Source organism: Mercenaria mercenaria, chromosome 13 (genome assembly GCF_021730395.1).
Source record: "Mercenaria mercenaria strain notata chromosome 13, MADL_Memer_1, whole genome shotgun sequence".
Classification (NCBI taxonomy): Eukaryota; Metazoa; Mollusca; class Bivalvia; order Venerida; family Veneridae; genus Mercenaria; species Mercenaria mercenaria.
This window is the reverse complement of record NC_069373.1, coordinates 4,729,592-4,750,189: the sequence shown is the minus strand read 5'-3', so window position 1 is coordinate 4,750,189 and position 20,598 is coordinate 4,729,592. Positions and strand designations below refer to the sequence as shown.

The following is a 20,598-nucleotide window of genomic DNA, read 5'->3' as shown; positions in this document are numbered from 1 at the left end:
AAACTGTTTTAGGGAATTTATGCATATTGCATACAATGGAAGTAGACATTTAGAGGAAGTGCATTGTTCAAGGACTATAACTTGAATTTTCATTATCTCTCAGATATTTCTCTGTTATGCAGAACATTTGCATTATTCGCAATTCTTGTCCACCCGAATTATGTCAGATTTCAGTAGAATCGGCATTTCTACATTAAGATGTTTCCTTCCCTGGTTTCTCAACGGAGATAAACTATTCAAACGTATGTGTAAATTTTAGATACCGGTAGTTCTGCGTGTTCGAATAACGCTTCTCAGCAGTTAAATTGTTCTCAACTGAAAACAAGAGGGCCAAGATGGCGCTAGGTCGCTCACCTTAGTAACATACAATAACAGTATAAACGTTTTCATGGAGACAAATATTCCATGGAGACAAATATTCTGACCAATGTACATTAAGACTGCACAAAAAAAAAATAATAAAAAAAAAAAAAATAAACGTGGCCTCTTGAGTGTAAACAAACTTATATTTTAATCTGATCTGGTTAGAGTCATAAATGTGGCCTCAAGAGTGTTAAGGGGACGCATACTTTGAAATTAGAAAAAAGTGGGTGGGGTATGATAAAATTTACCTGCAAAAAAGTACAAGGTTTTGGTACATGAAATGGATACTGTTTCAACTGTTATAAGTACACAAAGGATTGCTCACTAAAATAAAAATGAGAAAACTGAAACAAGAAAGTTATTGTTGAATTACATAAGACTTATTGTGTACATTCAAAGTCAACAATTACGACTTTTTGGTGCGAAAATAATAGTGCTTCACCTTGTCCAAACATTTATCAATGTCCTACAGATTCTAATTTAAAGAAATAATGTGAAATATGGTCATTGTCTTGCTTTTCATTTCGCATATATAAGCTAAAACACATTATTTAGTTTGTTTACAAAGTAGTGCATAAGATAAGATACGTTGGTCAAGGAATGCCACATTCCAAATCTAAAAGAGTATATTCCCCTTGATATATTAAACATTTATCGTTACAGAAGTCTAGTGGCTTACAATAAGGGCCTAGAAATGTTGCCATTAGTAATTTTTAACTTGGTATTCATGAACTACAATGCACTTAAATACCAAAACACATTCAACAAACTTTTGAAAATGTATTGTCTTAAAAATCCCTAAAATAAGGTATGAAATTTGGTTCAGAGGTCCAATCAATGTGTTTATGTGCAAAAGTAACATTCTAATCTTGTTCACAAAAGTTACTAATACACAGCAGGCATGTCAATGATCAAAACTGGACGAATATACATTTATCCTCACTTTAATGTCATTTATATTTTGTCCTTGAATTCTCCACCATACTTTTCATAACTCTGTTTGCGCGAGTTGCACGAGAATGCTGTCATTCACGTAAAAAAATGGGGTCAAATAAGTTGTAAATGCAATATCATCTAAACGTAATTAATGGAATATGCAATTCAAGATAAACTTTATCTCATAACGTAACGAACATGTATAATGTTGTAACAACAACTTTACTTACACTGATTTAAGTAGCAGTCGGTTTATAAGTGACTTTATTGATTCGTTTTGTGTTTTGTTATTGTTGTCAAAAAGTATAACGGAAGTGCCTCACAACTGAAGCGGAAACCAGTTTGATGCGCAAAGTAGTCCAATGTAAGTAATATTTTTGACAAATGTCCACAAAAATTAATAATTTTCTAATATTAAAGACGAATATCTGAATAGGATTCATTATTTGATAAGAAATTATAACCATCGACATGTTTTTTTAAAAATCGTACACGTGCTGACACCTAAGTTGTCTCCCGTTGTTTATTAGAGTTACCTTTCGTCCGGCGCAGTAATACATTTGCAGTGAATCGCCGAGAAGTCGTGGGAAAATTAAAAACCATGTAAATAAACTAAAATTAACCACAGTTTCAAGATGAATTTCAAGTGATCGCCATTATGCATTTAACCCGCCTGACCTGTGTAGCATCTTAGATATCTGTTCTAACGTATTCATTGTGTAGAATGTCATGTTATGCCCTTGCAATGTTAATCCCACTCTGATTTTTTTTGTTTACATTTTTATCAATGAGAAATATGGCGTCCATCCCGAGCTGAAATGACGTGGCGTTAAATTTTTACATGTTTAAGCAAACCTGGTGTGTTAGAAAGAAAATCTCATCCCTTCAACATTATTTGGAACACTGTTTTTGTAAAAAACCTGTTTTTTCCTTATACAAAAGCTTAGTATTTTGTGTTGAATGTACTTTCACAAACACCTCTGTTTTCCTATTACATTCATAGTACCACATCCTTATCCACAAAATACTGAATATTACAGGTGTCCATCAGTATTATATCAGTTTAGGAATATGTTTTTTATTTTCCCACCATCGATTTCTTCAATATGCACCCCTTCCGCATTTCTGTATGAACTGTGAATGTAGCAATATGCGTCCCCTTAACAAGCATTTTTCTTTGATTTGACCGGGTGGCCTAGTCTTTGACCTAATATGACCCAGTTTCAAATTTGACCTAGAAATCATCAATATAAACATTCTGACCAAGTTTCCGAAGATAGAATCATAAATGTGGTCTCTGGGTGTTGTTAACAATCTTTTCCTTTGATTTGACCTGATGACCTAGTTTTTGACTCGACATAACTAAGTTTCGATCCAGGCATAGAGATTATCAAGATAATCATTCTCTGCAAGTTTGTATCAAATCAAAAGCATAAATGAAATCTCTATACGGCTGAAAGGGCCAAAAATGAAAATTTTGCCCCTTTCAGGTGAAGTAACTCTAAAATCCATGATGAAATCTAGCTGATTTTCGAAAGGAGCCGAAATCTTATTGTGACTTAAGTTGTTTGTAAGTGTTGTTAAAATCAAATATAAAATGTCACTTCAATCGTGTTCACAAGGTAAAAAATAAATTTTGGCTCTTTCAGGGGTCAATCAGGGGCTGTAACTCTGTAACCTATAATTGGATCTGACCAGTTTTCAAAAGATACTGAGATGTTATGCCAATACAAGTTGTGTGCAAGTTTGATTAAAGTTGATTGCAAAATGTGGTCTCTATCGTGTTTACAAGAAATTGTGAACGGACGGACAAAATGCGATCACAAAAACTCACACTGTCACTAGCAAATTTTGGCCCTTTAAGGGCCATAACTCTAGAATCCATGACGGGATCTGGCCATTTTTTTTAAAAGGAGCCGAGATATTATACCGATACAAGTTGTATGCAAGTTTGACTAAACTCGATTGCAAAATGTGGTCTCTATCGTGTTCACAAGAAATTGTGAACTGACGACGGACGGACAAAATGTGATCACAAAAACTCATCCTGTCACTATGTGACAGGTGACCTAAAAGAAAGGAAGTACGTGTAATAAACTATTCCATCCATGAATGACAAAGTTACAAAGACACAACATTCAGACATTAATTCAATAAAGGGAGATAAATTAAAAAATAAAATGGTAGATTTATAGTTCTTGAAAACACACATTGAAATGTCATTCTGATAATTTATACCAAATCTTTTTAAAATCCATCTATAGATGACAAAGTTACAGACCGGGCATAAAATCCGGACAGACAGACGAACGGACGCTGCAAATACTACATGCTACCTCAACGGATATGGATGTTGGGTGTGGTTAAAAAATCTTGAAAGTACCAAAGTGATGTGCAATTTTTGTTCTGGTGAAATAAATATCAGACGTCTTCACAACTGTAACTACTCAAGGACAGAAGAGCATTAGTGCCAGTTGGGTGTTCTTCATAAACACGAAATTTTGATATACTATTACGACATTTCGGTTTACTTTACTCAAAATTTTGCCTTGACATATTACTATTGCGGCCAGGATTTTGTCTTAAAGCCCGGTTTGACCCTATGGCACGGAAATATAGCCATACCCTACATGGAAGTGTAGTCGGAAGACTTTGTTTTCGTTTTAGACCAAGATCGAGTACCTGGTGTTTCTCTCTAGAAGTGAGGGCAGCTCACAAGAGCTGATCTGGTAGTGTTCGAAATTTTGACCATATCTGGAAGATTTTCGACCAAGTTCCTACGACCAGAAGATAATACCAACAATATACGTGGATATTTAGGCATAGATCCTGGCTACAGTTTAAAACAAATCTCTGTTATCTGGAGAAGCTCTAGATGCTTACGCCTGGATATATAATAGGGTAAACTTAAGTATATGCTGGGAACATGTCATCTTTTGACCACTTTCGGGCTCCTGCATGCTGGATACTTACAAGTACCATATACATGTATGAATGTGTAGGCAGATGTTTCCCACAGCTTAACTTGCATTAAGCAACAAGTCAAGGGAGTGATACAGTGTGACCGCATAAGGCAGGTGGCCGCTTAATTAAGGTTGGGAACGAAAAAAGGAAAAACCAATGGCTGCTCAAAGTAAGTGAGAGCTTGATACAGGTGAGTGCTAAGACAGGTAAAATCTCAAGTTGAAGATATCTGTATGTTAAATGCATCGTAACTTATCTTTGTGTAGAAAATAACGAAGACTTACCACGTAGTTGTAATCGTAGTACTTGACGTTATCAGCACTCCACTGGACTTTTAAATCCCCGGGCCATGTGGCAGGCCCATCCCCATCGGCTATTATCACACCGTTAATGCGCTTCGGTGGAACATTATCAACCTGAAATTGTTAACAGAATATTTGTGACAGATCAGACCACCAACTCATTTCGTATCTAAACATTCCGAATCACCACCAAGTAATGTTCGTTTGGTCCGACTATACCAGTTTTGATGCGATTTCAAAGTTGGGGGTTAGCTCGAAGAGTGCAGGAGGTGGGGATGGAAGGGGCGACCTGCCAGATCTACTCACATTTCCCACTACGATATTTCAGCCCCCTCCCCCTCTGCAAAAATGAAAAAAAAAAGGAAAAAAAAACAAGAGCACCATGTTGGCCATATATTTCTCACAAGAGTTATACTGCGCATGCTTGTACAGTTAAACAAATAAATCGTCTCTGAAAAGGCCCGCGAGGGCGAGGTGGTGTGAATTTGAGCGGGGGATGATTACGTGATACTAAAAGATAATATAGCTAATATCAAGATACAAAATAAACAAAACAAAAAAACGTAGTTATTTGTGTGGGTGTTTTTTTTCGGGGAGGTGGGGCGCGTAATGAAGGGGTCGGGGATAGGAAGGTAGTATGGGCAGGCAGAGTATTTACTGTAAGAGACAATATCAAGACATGCAAAAGCGTGATAGTAAAACTAATTTTGTTGGTGATTGGTGGGGATAATGTGTGCCGGCCTTTGGTCATGTGTCACCAAAGGAAAATTTTTGTGAACTTATTTTGATATCAGGCCTTCAGTTTCAGGAGAGAAGAGTTTTTAAGTGTTTCATTTTTCCATATCAAGAACCTAGCCCAGTCCCTTGGTAGCCGTGCTTGTTTTAAAAATTCATCATGACCTGAAGGACATTGGTAGAGGGACACTTAAGGAACGTTGCTGTCGGCTTCAGAGCATATTTTTGAAGTTTTCCATACAGCCATATAGAGAAAATCAGCCCCGTTCCCTAGCAATCCAACGATCACATAACAGTTCTTCCATCTTAACCATTGACACAATGTCAATAAACATCTACAATCTACATTTTGAACAAGTGCACACGATTTCGTTGTGGAAAACATATTTTGGGACAAAAAATGGGGAGCAAAAGCATGCATTGTTCCCCACTCTCAAAGCTTGTTTGAGTTGTGTAGGGCTTGGGGCTCCCACCTGCTCCTTTGTCTATTATTCATGTTGATAACAAGGGTGACAAAGCTAAGACTGTTTCAGAGTTGCCAATCATTGAAAAGTCGATATGGGATTATTTGACAAGAGTGTAGTTCAGTATCTATACATCTTTATAATAATTACATATTTTTGCGATTCATATTAATTCTTTCAGCAGTCTATAAAGCTATAATAAAAGAAACTAAACCAATAAGTGTATCCATTTTCGTTACCAACAACTACCCATTTTCGTATATTTAAGAAATGATAAGTTCCCAAGTGTGGTTTATCTTAGAACAACCCGTGTTTTGAGTTCTTATGCGTAAGAATATTTTACGAAGGCCATATGCCTGAGTGATATATTGTTTCGCATAAGAACGAAAAAACAAGGGTTATTCTACGTTAAATCACACTTGAGAACTTGTTATTTCGATTCTAACACGACATACTAGTATCAACAATGTTAGAAAAATGGTAACTACTTTTTACGACCGTGCTACGCACCTGCATCGGATGACGTCATTGCACGCGAGTGGTATGTTGCAGAATAACCCGAGATAGATTTTACTCTACATGTATGTAGGTTATTCGCTGGTCGTGTTAGAATTCTTCATAAAATTTCAATACCCTTTTATATTTCAAAACTTATCATTACCGAAGTTTTCGTATTGAAGCCGTAACTAGCCACCCAAATCTTTTTGCCGAATTTTGCTCCGATCCCAAACTCTTCCTGGTCGGTTGTATTTGCATCAAGTAGGGCAGGGACATCCTTTATCTCTGCCTTGATCTCTACGACAAACTGGTCTTCCAAAACGTCATCCACAACTTCTACATTACACATCAACGGAAAGACAATACTTGCTCGATCATTCTCGCCGGAATCTTTAACCCTGTGAATAATCATTAGCAGCAGTATTAATCCTTTTGTTGAAATAATACGTCAATGAAATTTTCAAAATCTTATGTACTTTACAGGATCACGGTTTTAGGTTAATTTAAGTTTCCGCTATTTAGAAATTTCTTTTATTTATCACATACCATTAAATTATCTGTGAAATATAGCTTGTATGTTTTAAAGATAGAAATCAAATTTCGTATGTGTCTGGACTATTTTCATGAATATTCATTATAACAATGCCTTCATCCAGGACCCGTCGGCAGTCACTAGATAAATTTCTGGCATGAAATACTTCTACATTCAAAATGGGGTTTAGCCACAAAAGTGAGGGGCAAGTGATTTGAAGCAGACGACCGTTAACAGGAGTTACGTTGTCGTGTTGTCATGATTTTGCCAAAGTAGCACGAAAACACGACGAATACCTTATTTTGTCGATTTTTCATGTTTTCGTGTTTTTGCCACGCCGACACGAAAACACAACAGATATATCAAGACACGCAAAAAAAGATCCAAACTGATGACAGTCTATATAGCGCATAGTAAGAAAACAGCTCACATAGCGCTCACTTTTTGAGTAGTTTACAGCGAATGACCCGAGTATACGATCACAAGATGCTTTTGTAGAAAAGCGCATGTCTCCACCAAAGCGTAGTAGTAATAGGCAAGAAGTCAAAAGGGGGCAGGAGCCAGAATCAATCGTAAAAGAGACACTGATGGTGACTTAGTGACTGAAATGCAATGGCGATCATCTATTCGGCATGTCTAATCATCCCATGAAGTTCCAATATTCTGGTTCAAGTGGTTCTCAAGTTATTGACTGGAAACAGATTTCCATGTTCTGGTCCCTCTGCCTTTGACCTTTGATCGAATGAAAATTGAAGGTTCTTGGTAATATGGTTGATGGAAAACGGTTTTCCATGTTATTGTGATCTTGACCTTTAAAATCAATAGAGGTTATCTAATCTGCATATCCAGACATCCTATGAATTTTCAACATTCTGGGTCAAGTGGTTCTTAAGTTATTGAACGGAAACGGTTTTCCATGTCCAGGTCCCTCGACGGAGTGACCCCAAAATCAATAGGGGTCATCTACTCTGAATGTTCAATCATCCTAAGAAGTTTAAACATTCTGAATCAAGGGTTTTTTAAGTTACTGATCGGAAACGGTTATCCTCGTTCTGGCCCTTGTGACCTTGACCTTTGATCGAGTGACCCTAAAATCAATAGGGGTTATCTGCTCTGCATGTCCAATCATTCTATGAAGTTCCATCTTTCTGAATCAAGTGGTTTTTACGTTGTTGATCAGAAACAGTTTTCCATGTTCAGGTCCATGTGATTGAATGACCCCACAAACAATAGGGATCATCTACTAGAAAAGATTGAAGGTTCTACTAGGGCAAATGGTTCTCCAGTTATTGATCGGAAATGAAGTTGGACGGACGGACGGACTGACTGACGGACGGACGGACGGACGGACGGACGGATGAACACAGCAAAACAATATGCAATATGTCTCCCCCCCCCCCACAATGGGAGTGGGGAATACATAATTTTCTTCCGTTACAGCTCTTCTTCTTCTAGTAAAAGAGCTTGGATCCTCTAGTTTGCGAGCTGTTCAAAATTTCAACCACCGTTTAGATTTGAAAATGTGAACATTTAAATCCACGCGATCGGAACCTTTTATCTTAATGTTTTTGTAATATATAAGATTTTTTTTATTAATATTGATTATTAATATTAAGCTATTGTTTATTCTGCGTTTTGTGTTCGATGTGCATTCAAGAGGAAAAATTGTCATTTTGAAGACTTATTAAAAAGTTCACCATCGCCATCTTGGACCGCCCTTTACGTCCGCAATCTGGAAATAGCAAGATATGTCAAACAAAATGTCTGCGGAAACCCGCCCCTTGTCCTTCCCATTTCCGCTCACGTTTTACCCTACTAGACACTATCCCCGTAAAAAGTAATAAGCATCAGCTGAAAATTATCCGAAAAATCAATGTTTCAAAAACCAACACCATCCCCAAAATATAAATAAACAAATAAATAAATAAATAAATTCATTTTTAATTTCGCCAGTTTTAAATACTGTATATAGATCTATTCCTTATGTATTAGAAGATTTTTCAAAGCCTTCTAACAATTCTTATTCATGAATATTGTCAACTACATGACTTTAAGATGTAATTACAATACTGCTTTTTGTAACAGGTATTTGAAAAATGCTCACCAATCTGTCAATTCCGCAGACAGGTTACCATAAGGCAAGCAGACGACATTTTTGCCTTTCGAGATCACCTTACCGCTCTTGTATTTCAAATGAGATTGCGTGACATTTGTAGGAATCGGTACTTCTATTGACATAGGTCCTACAGTAACTGACCGCTCCGTCTGTACTTTCATTTTGAAAGCCAGTGTGGAGCCAGCATGATGCACGTTGTACACACAGTCATTTTCCAGTGTAAAAGTGTAATCCGCATCTTCCTAGACACAGGCAAAACGAGTATATTAATAGCGCAGTGTTTGAATCACGAGGGGAGGAACTGTTACTCGAGACTCGGCTATGGAGGATATTATGTTACAGATTTAAGATGCTGCTGCTACACGTTACAGCATATGAAGGATAGAGAAATGGTAAAGGTTTATCTCTTTTTTTTTGCAAAAATATAAATTGTATTTGGTATGTACGTCATTTGAGCCGTGCCATGAAAAAATCAACATAGTGGGTTTGCGACCAGCATGGATCCAGACCAGCCTGCGCATCCGCGCAGTCTGGTCAGGCTCCATGCTGTTCGCTTTTAAAGCCTATTGGAATTGGAGAAACTGTTAGCGAATCCGCGCAGTCTGGTCAGGCTCCATGCTGGTCGCAAAGCCACTATGTTGGTTTTCTCATGGCACGGCTCATTTATATTTTATATTGAAGTCTATCAAGCGTTTTATGACAGAATTCGAAATTTTGAGATAAAATTATCATAAAGGAATTGATTAAAAGATATTTCAACCATATTTTATGCTTATTTACATCGATAAAAAGCCCTTTCAGGCATGCACTTATAATACGAGATAGTAAAATTACTGTGGGTCTAATTCTTCGTGGTTTTATAAAGTGTTACAGTTTGTAAATTATCGCAATAATATTTCCAGGTAACCTTCAACTATTGAGATAATTTTTTAGAAAACTTCGCTTTATCTGGATTATTTGAAATTAATATTTCTATGTATTTTTCTAAACATAGAAAAAGTTGTTTTACTCACTGTGTAATTTGCAGGTGGACCTGTGGTAAACTCAACAGTCTGTGGACCGATGTCATTTACATCAACAGTCAAGCTAAATGTTTCACCTTCTGTTGCATCTGGCATCATCATAACATATACGTCGAATTTGTACAGGTCCGAGTCACTGTTTGGTGTTGGTTGCATGCCAGTATTGGAGATATTTACCACCAAGACAGCACTTTCCTTTAAACCAGAACCCAAGACGCTTTCCCCGAGAAGGATTTCGACAGCTGAATCTGGTATGCTACATGGTATATTATTGCCGTGGGTTGTTGGTGTAACTGAAATAAAATAGTTCTGGGTGTTGATGTAACAAAAATAAAGTAGGTTTTGTCGTTGATGTAACCAAAAATAACACAGTTCTGGTTGTTATAGCAACTGAAAATAACGTAGTTCAGGGCCCAGTTGTTCGAAACTTTAACAGGCTGATAAACTAACCTGCTGTTACATTTTGATTCAAAATACTAGTCTTGGTGGGAAACACCAGACAAGTACGATATCATAGATTTACCGTAAAGACATCTTATTGCTCATAATCATTAACTAATTCATTAGTTTTTCTAAGTTTTCTAAAATGTCGAAATATCTCGTTAGCTTAATCGCCTGCTAAAGTTTTGAAAACTGGGCCCTTGTTGTTTATGTAATTGTAAAGGCCTCCTCACACATTGGCGAAAAACCCCCGACGTCAACTTGCGTGTACTGGCGAATAGGACTTGGCAAAATCCGTCCCCATTAGTATATGTACGTTGTACAACGTTGGTGGTGTACGTATGGCCGCGTTTGTTAGCTTTTGCGTCCGTTGCGATTAGTTTTGTTCGTCGGATAATTTTGAACATGTTGAAAAAATTGGGGCGATTAAAAGTTTCGTCTATCATTCGTTAAAATTCGCTTCAATGCGTTAACCAATCGAAAAGTCTTCGCATAGCGTTCGTCGGCTAGCGTTACAGGTCGCACGTTATCAGGTCGTGATCAGCTAATTAGCATATCAAGCGATCGAGGACCACCCCATGACGAATCTTTGCGGTAGTGTGCGAACTCGTACGAAATAATAGCGAATAATTACGTATTGTAGCTAACTGAATCCGAATTTCATGACGAATGAAAGCGAATTGTAACGATTAATAGACGTTCAGAAAATGAACGGCATACGCTTGCATACGAATCATTACGAAGAGTAACTACGACATGCGAATCCGCGCGAATCATAACGCATCTAAATTTCATGAGAAGTTTTGAGTACCTCAGTAGTTTTGTGTAGACATATGTCTATGTTTCTTGAACATATATAAAAGGAGGAGGCTAATTTCAAGATTATTAGCTATTCCTTCGTCAAAATGGAAGATATGCAACGCCTGATGCTGCAGTATGTGGCTGCTATGGCCCACCAAGAAGTCTTCCAGCAACAATTTAACATTCACCAGTTTATCAGAGGCCGATTTAGATGGAGAAGAGGACACAGATCACGTCGCATCTGGAGAAGACCATGTCTGCATCGCATCTCGAAAGACGGCACCAATTTGGCATCTATGATCAGGTCATGGTTGAGAAGAGAATATCCTACAACCTTCAAGAAATTCCTCTGCATGCCAACTGAAATGTATGATGAAATATTCGAGAGGGTTTGTCATCGCCCCTAGAAACAACACACCTGGTACAGGGAGCCCTTGTATCCAGGCCTCAAGTAAGCTGCCACTCTACGTTACCTTGTTTCTGGGCCAAATACTTAGACATGCAGTACTCCTGGCGGGTCGCTGAGAATACCCTCTTTGTAGTGGTCAGAGAAGTCTGTCATGCTATATGTGAGGAATATGTTGATGAAGTTATGACAGCCTCCTCCACACCTGAAGAATGGAAACAATTGGCTGATGGTTCCCCCCTAATAGGAGAGATCGCCGTGACGTCACGCATTAACACCTGTTTATCTGGTGGTTGGCAAAACAAATGTTTTTACATCGTTTGTGTATGGGATCGGAATTTTTAATAACTTTTTCGCTAATTTATGGATTTTAAAAATTCAAAAAGTTTTGAAATGCTTTTGCTTTTCGTATTTTCTCGTTTAAATATCATTTTAAAATGAATAACCATTTTAATGACATATGATTTTAATAGCGGCGTAGCGATGCTCCAAACTTTTAGAAAGTTAAGCGTTCATAATAAATCCATTTTATTTCGAAATGATAAGTAAACGTAACCAATAAACTGCTTGTTTTATATTCTTACCATTGATAAAAATTTATTGAAATCATTTGTGTTTTAAGAAAGTTTAAGCCGTTAGAAAAACATCACTGTTTACAAAAAACATGTACGCTCGGCGCCTGCCCACCCGATATTTGTCAGTTCTAAAAATAGAAAATACAAGGATTTGTGTACCGACAATGTTATAGATCCATATTACTAGTAATTTTTTGTCCTGTACCTTCCTCACAGATTTTTGCACATTTGTTCATTTTAAACAGGAAATTGATTTACTGACATATTGTTACTATAGCCGGACAAGTAAAATATTTTCCTTTTAGCTACCTTCTGGGAATGTAGGAGTGTTTATAAGTTAAGTTGAGAAATACACAAAACCAATCTACATGTTGCTTATAGTTTAATTGTCTTATTAGTCCGTTCACAAAGAGATGAATATACACATCATGTGTAACAAACAGAATAATTTTCGCTCCAAAATAGAAACCTTTCTAATCCGAAAACGCTTCTAGTCCGAACTTTTTTCTGATTTGAGCATCATCTTACTGGCCATTGTAAAGCGTCTGGTAACGTTCGGATGCGGAAATACCCTTTCGGAAAGCTTCGGAAGCACGCGCAAACATGCGCGAGTTGCGCTTAGGTTCACAAGTTTGCGCTCCTAATCGCTAACGGAAAGAACAAATTTGGTGGTACGATCCAACACATTCCAGCGAGTAACAGTTACTAATCGTCCCACTTCGTAAATCATTCGCAACAAATAGTTCCCGTACGTTAACCTTTCGTTATGCTTCAAACATTGTAACAAATATTTCAAACTGTTTCGGTCGAAATTCGTCAGAATTTACAAATTTACCCAATTCGCATGGCTGCGTTTTATGGATTCGCCAACGTGTGAGGAGATTTTAAATGAAGTACTTAACGCATACGATGTAGCTGAGGTCGTTGGGGGTAATTGGAAATGACTTCTGACCATCAAATGTCACCTTGACATTTAAGCTAGGGATCTGGGTATTGCACATGACACATTGTCTATCTATGGGAAACATTTGTGTCAAGTAATATTAAAATCCCTTAATGAATGACAGAGCTATGGATTAGAAAGAAAAAAATCTTTTGACCTTTGACCACTAACTGCGGCATTGACCTTTAAATTAGGGTTAAGAGTGTTACTTAAGACAAGTTGTCTCATTATGAGAAACATCTGTGCCAAGAAATATTGAAATACCATATGGATGACAGAGTTCTTGACCTTACAGGAAAACAATCCTTTTGACATACGACCTCCAAGTGCGACCTTGACCTTTGAGGTAAGATTCTGGGTGTTGCGCATGACACATCGTCTCCATGAGAATATTTGTACCAATTAATATTCAAATCCCTTGAAGAATGACAAAGTTATGGACCTGGCAGAAAAAAAACAACCCTACTTACGTTTGACCTCAAAGTGTGACCTTGACCTTTGAGGTAGGGTACTGAGTGTTGCGCAGGACACACCGTCTTATTATGAAAAACATTTGTTCCATGTAATATCAAATCACTTTAAGGACTGTTCAGTTACACAACGGACAGGAAAATGCCCCAATGGCCTTTGACTTCAAAGTGTGACATTGACCTTTTAGCTAAGGGCCCAGGTTTTGTGCATGATAAGTCATCTTATCCAGGAAAATATTTGTACCAACTAAAATTAAAATCCCTTGATGAATGCTAAAGTTATTCACGGGACAGAAAATAAAACCTACTGACATTTGATCTCCAAATGTGACTTTGACTCTAGGGTTATGGGTGTTTCGCTTGAAACGTCTGATTATGGGGAACATTTATGACAGGCAATATTTTATTCCTTGGATGGATGACAAAGTTCTGGACCGGACACGAAACACCAACTTGACCTTTTAGCTAGAGTTTTGAAAGTTGCGCATGACGCATTGTCTTATCGGGTACATTTATGCCGAGTAATAAAAAAATCCCTTCATAGATTGCTGAGCTAGAGACTGGGCAGGAAAAAAATCCTGCTGACCTTCGACCTCCAAGTGTGGTCTTGACCTTTGAGTTTTGCGTATGACACGTTGTCTCAGCATAGGGAAACTTTTGTCAAGTAATAATAAATCCCTTGATGAATGACAGACTGGACAAGAAAATGCAGATATACGGACGGACGGAATGACAGGACGGAAAAACGCAATCTTATAGTCCCCGAAACTGAGGTTGTTTGATCAACTAAAATAATCATAGATGGTGGTGTTGTAGTAGATCTGAAAAGAATGTAGCTTGGGTTGTTGAGGTTACTGGAAACATACAAATAGTTTGGGTTGTTGAGGTTACTGGAAACATACAAGTAGCTTGGGTTGTTGAGGTTACTGGAAACACACAAATAGCTTTGGTTGTTGAGGTAACTGGAAACACACAAATTGCTTGGGTTGTTGAGGTTACTGGAAACACACAAATAGTTTGGGTTGTTGAGGTTACTGGAAACACACAAATAGTCTGGAAACATACAAATAGCTTGGGTTGTTGAGGTAACTGGAAACACACAAATAGTTTGGGTTGTTGAGGTTACTGGAAACACACAAATAGTCTGGAAACATACAAATAGCTTTGGTTGTTGAGGTAACTGGAAACACACAAATAGTTTGGGTTGTTAGGGAAACTGAAGAAACGCATTTTATGTTGTTTGGGTAGCTGAAAATAAAATGGTTGGGGTTGTTGAGGAAACTGAAAGCATATAGTCGGGCTTGCAGGGGAAACTGCAAAACGTAGTATGTTTGGATAGTTGAAAATAAAGAAGGCGGTTGTTGAATTCACCGGCAAAAGTAGATGAGGTTTTTGTGGTAAATGAACTTAAGAAAGAAGGGGCTCTTGGAGTAATTGAAAGACAGGTAGTCTGGGATGTTGTGGTAACTGAAAAGTAGTTCGTACTGTTGAAGTCAATACAGTAGTAGTTCGTGTTTGCTGATGTAACTGAAAATAAAGTAGTTGGGACGGTTCGGATATCTGAAACTAGACCTATGTACTCCCTGCACACACTGAATCAGTACATTGCAATTTGACGCACACAAGATTGCATAATTATATGCACTGTATGCATATGGTATAGTAACAATAAAACAAAGTCTCATAACTCTGCAGGATATTTTTCTGAAAGTACATAACATGCGTCATGTGCAAGTAAGGTTGATACTGGTCACTTGTTTGAAGTTTCATTAAATTTTGTGCAAGCGTTCTGGAGTTTAGGCGCGCACAAGACTGCATAAGCAGACTGTATGTATATAGCATATTAACAAAAAGCAAAGTCCCACAACTCTGCAGAATATTTATCTAAAAGAACGTAACATGCCATGCACAACTAGGGTTACTACTGATCACTTGTGTGAAGTTTCATTCAATTATGAGCATGGGCTCAGGAGATTAGGCGCGCACAAGATTGCATATGCATACTCTATGTATATAGTATAGCAACAAAAAAAAAACAAAGTCCCATAACCGTGCAGAATTTTTTCTGAAAAAAAAAAATCTAAAACGCATCATACCCAATTAGGGTTACTATTGATCACTTTTATAAAGTTTTATGAAATTCTCTGCACGGGTTCTGGAGATTAGGCACGCACAAGATTGCATATGTAGACCCTATGTATACAGTATAGTAACAAAAAACAAAGTCCCATAACTCTGTTTTTTTTCCTGAAAGTAGACTAACATGCGCCGTGCACAACTACCGTTGTTACTGGCTACAACTTCGTTGTTGGTGGGGCGGAAGGTTACAATATAGTAAATAGACTTATCAGAGAAAAAGTAACGTCCTAGTTGGTGTTGTCGAGGTGTTGTTATGGTTACTGAAAAAGCTGTTTCAGGTTGTTGATGTAACTAAAATGATATAGGGCGGTGGAAGAAACAGAAAATAAAGTCACTGGGTTTGTGGAGGTAACTGAAAATGACGTAGTTGTACATTATTTACGACTTGCATGTACGTAGTCTTTAATATCTAAACTATTGAAATATCAACAGTGATTGACTCTAGTTTCTAACTACATATAATAGTTATTCAATTGGTAAACTGTTTTACAAATTTATTTTGCATCTCAAAGCGGTATTTTGATTTCTCCGTGCTTATTTCATTTGTTTAAATCAATTATGTTTGCCTAAATAGGCTTCCTAGATACATATAACGTCAGGAGTTACACCAAACAACGTTTGCATTTCGACAGAATAGACATCAAAGAATACAGACCATACATTCACGACCAAGATTTGGTTTAAGCAACCCTTATCATGCTGGCGGTAAGTGATTTTGCCTTATCGACCAGTGCAGACCAAGTTCAGCCTGCACACTGTTCGCTATTCAGTCAGTATCTTTCTGGTCAGCCCCCTTTTTTATACTGTCCAAATTGAAAGATGGACAAATTCATTATAACAATTTAGCAGGTTAATAGTTTATTAAGGTAACGAAAACCAAACATTTTGACCGGCCTTAGTATCACATTGAAATTCAGTATGTTATTACAAAAAAAAATAATAAAGTGTTTATACTGTATTACTTTTGTAGATATAATCCAATTTTAACACCTACTTTTTTATCGTTTTGATGTAATAGCAGCGGTGTTAAATTTATTTTGAAATAATACAGGGCTGTATCAATAAGTTGACTCTATAAAACGCCGGTCAATAATATGTGCTACCAACCTGTCTATATTTCAACACAATTTTGACATACTAAAAACACAACTTGAGCAAAAAGCTTTGAAAAATCTTTTGACTTTATGACCGTTAGCCGGCAAAAGCTTTGGCCCTAGTCCTTCGGTCTTCGCTGATGTAGTGTTGACTATTGACTGGTAAGTCATTTAATAAGTGTTTTCTTACATGACATTAAAATAATATGAGCCGTGCCATGGGAAAACCAACATAGTGGGTATGCGACCAGCATGGATCCAGACCAGCCTGCGCATCCGCGCAGTCTGGTCAGGATCCATGCTGTTCGCTAACAGTTTCTCCAATTCCAATAGGCTTTAAAAGCGAACAGCATGGAGCCTGACCAGACTGCGCGGATGCGCAGGCTGGTCTGGATCCATGCTGGTCGCAAACCCACTTTGTTGGTTTTCCCATGGCACGGCTCATATATTTTAGAGGTTCGACTTAATTGTGAAAAGTCTAACATATATCTTGTTTCTTGTAACTGAATTCGTTCTTGGGATAAATATAACACGTACATCTTGTTTTTCTTTCAATGCCTTTAAAATAGTTAATAATATCGTTCTTAAATTGAACATTCTGGTAAGATATATGTAACAATGCCAACAACAACAACAACAACAACAACAACAAAAACAACAACCCCTCCCCCGAAACATGTCATCTTACAAAAATAAATCATTTTACGGTCTAGCTATCTCTATTCTAAAAACAATCGTAGTATACTAATAAATGTTTGTGCATATAAATACTCTCGAAGAGCGGGAATTAAGAATAAAAGGTAAGCGAAACGATTTGTTTATTCCCACCACATTAAATATTGTGTCTGTTTCTCTTTTTGTTCTTCTAAACAAAGATAAACAAAATTGAAAAAAGTGGAAAACAGAACACGAAGACAAATTAGCACGACTACAACAACAACAATAACAAAAACAAAAGAATGCCCAATTCCCCTAAAAGATGCAAGACTATAAAAACCAAACAGGAAAGAAACAACATTAAAACGCTTTAAATGAAACACAACTTATACTGGAATACATACTTGCTAGAATGCTTAAAGCATTATCTGTAGTAGGTAATACTGCCGCAGTGTTTATATTTAAGGTGAATTCGTGATTTGATTCCCTTGGTACTGTCAGCACAATTTCTGCAGCCCCTGCAAAGCCTGGAGATACCTCCACTTGATCCGGTTTTCCCGTCGCTGTGAATGTGGTCTGAAAATAGTGGTTTTGCTCTTAGTACTTTTAAAACTGTTTTATGAAAAACCTATTCTATTGAAATACACAATTTTGCTGTAAAATTGTATTATGGTTGTAAATAGACATATTTCTTGATTTGAACTGGGTTATGAAAATGTATCCAACTCAATATATAAAACTATCTATAGACTATCACTTAATAAATTATATAGCGGAGATTTGTTTGTTTCAGCGTAAGATTGAAATATCTTTCAGGAGACGTGTACACGAGTGGTTAACCACGAGTGGAAACGCAGATTTGCTGTTCATGAGAGAACGATATTTTGATCTTACAGTAAAACAAACAGATTGTTTTTCCATTTCAAGTTTTGACAAATACTTTAACCATTTTATAGTTTCTTGCCAGTGAATATTTAATAGCTTTAACTGTGAAAAACCAGATTTCACTTAAATACTTCGATATTCACTGAAAAATATGTATAAATATTTCTCTATCATATGGTTCTGTAGGTAGGAAATACATGTGCGTATGTTTAGCATGTGGAAGCCTCAATTTTATACGAACATCATAGCATTGGTTTTATAGTTCAAATATATTTTTAAGTAAATTGTGATAGTTTCCAGGGACAACTTATATATATCATTGTCTCTATATGGTTTTATTTGGCCCTCCGTTTTGTGAATGGTCACACCAGATTTGTTAATTTCTAAAATAAAACATTAAAAGAAAAGTAAACGGCAAATGTTAGATTCAAATCTACATCCAAACGGTTCAATTAAAGTAGTGTTGGACACTGCTCGTTTCGACCATGCTAATCAAATATTTTTTTTTGGGTTTATTAACGTCGCACCGACCATATGACGACTTCCAGGTTAATGGTGGAGGAAGACCCCAGATGCTCCTCCGTGCATTATTTCACAAAAAGGCTTGCACCTGAGTAAGTCAGTTGGGTGGCATCTTCACATGAAGAATTTAAAGCCCCGAGTGAGGCTCAAACCCACATCGATGAGGAGCAAGTGATTCGAAACCAGCGACCTTAACCACTCGACCACGGAGACCCCTTCGAATATTTTGATTATTTATAATACATATTAGTACCAAATGATGTCAGTATTGGGTTAACCCTATTCATTAGATTTTATGCAAAATAAATCTATACATGTATATATGCTTTGTGTACTCCTATAAGAACATCACCACGTGACCTGTTCCGACCAATGAGATCAGTGGAATTTACGATTGATTAAACGGTATCTTTTTTTGTAATGCTTGTTTAAAACTATCCAGTTCTGGAAACTTAAAGTTCTGAAAAATTAAAAACTGCATGTAAGTACAAAGGTGTTTGTTGGAGCAGCAAAAAAAAAAAACACGGTCCGGTAAATTGTACGACCGTTACATATTTAAACTAGACCTGCCATTCGAAAAAGTAAAATTGTCTTCTTTTTTTGAGGCCCCGTGCAGGTTGACCCCGTTTATTATCCCCGTCTGGTATAATAGGGGTCGGAGAACCATCCGTTATAAACCTTACAATATTCAAAGACGTATATGGATAATTAAAACAACTACATGCATACCATACATAATGTCTTATCAGCAATCAATTAGCGGTATTTCTATTTTTGAAAAAAAATTAAAATAAAATAAACGGACCTCAAACATTCTGAAAAATTATCTTTAATACTTACAAAAGGTGGTGGAGATCCATTTGTAACTGTAAGGTCAATGTCTGATACCCACACCTCCGTACCGTCTATGTCCAAGCCAAAGCCCACACTAACAACTTTGCCGACAAGGTCAACGTTATCCACTAGAAGTGTAATTTCCACCTCCAGGGCACAGGCTGAATCGTCTGGACACGCTTCTTTGGATTCTAAGAAAGTGTTTGTTTAACAGAAATGATACAAGGACTTCTAGTACAGGATACAGTATATAGGCTCTAAGTAAAATGCGAATACATTTTCTAAAACTCGCTTCTTTTGTATTCTACGAAAATGTTGCACTCAATTTTATATGACAATACTGTAGTTATCAAGTAAAGTTGTGGTTTTCTTTGTATGAAAAACTTCTGATACAAAGAATGTACATGAAACAAAAAATAATATTAGTGTATGCCCTGCCTCTCCCATAAAATCTGTTGTAAACTGTTTAGATTTACCTACCCTTATTTATCGGCGTTCCCAAGTCAAGCGATTGAGATTTTGAAGGACAAGTGTTGTAACCGACGGTGAAAATGTTTTCTTTCACCGTGGAGAACGCGTACGCTGAACCGACGGATTTTAAATGAATATATTGGACGGATAACCCCTGAACATCCGTGTCGGTCATTCCTACAGCTTCAAAAGTGAGTTGCGATGCAGATCTCGGAATGTACATTGTCACTGTTACGTTTCTAGGGACCATTAGTTCAATGTTTGTATCGCCTCCTATATCAACTTCAAAGGTTGGATCTTCGGTTTCTGTCTGAAATGTTTAAATTAGAAACTTTCAATGCGCTGTCTTGTGTGCGTTTGACGCATTAAAAAGCTGGCTGCCTTTTTATCAATGTTTAAAATCTGACTATCTAAATGACCATTCTCTG

The 20,598-nt window shown here is 37.1% G+C and overlaps 1 protein-coding gene across 1 annotated transcript in view; it reads right to left on the bottom strand.

The window, feature by feature from the left end:
* Nucleotides 1-20,598, bottom strand: part of LOC123530067 (uncharacterized) — a 39,059-nt gene that overhangs the window by 5,947 nt on the left and 12,514 nt on the right. Inside the window, exons 5-11 of the mRNA XM_045310758.2 lie at nt 20,180-20,480; nt 19,706-19,890; nt 17,863-18,034; nt 9,924-10,225; nt 8,899-9,152; nt 6,426-6,660; nt 4,548-4,679 (exon numbers count right to left, since the gene is read on the bottom strand). Of these exons, the coding sequence (XP_045166693.2) occupies nt 4,548-4,679; nt 6,426-6,660; nt 8,899-9,152; nt 9,924-10,225; nt 17,863-18,034; nt 19,706-19,890; nt 20,180-20,480 (1,581 nt within the window). The remainder of the gene's footprint in view (nt 1-4,547; nt 4,680-6,425; nt 6,661-8,898; nt 9,153-9,923; nt 10,226-17,862; nt 18,035-19,705; nt 19,891-20,179; nt 20,481-20,598) is intronic.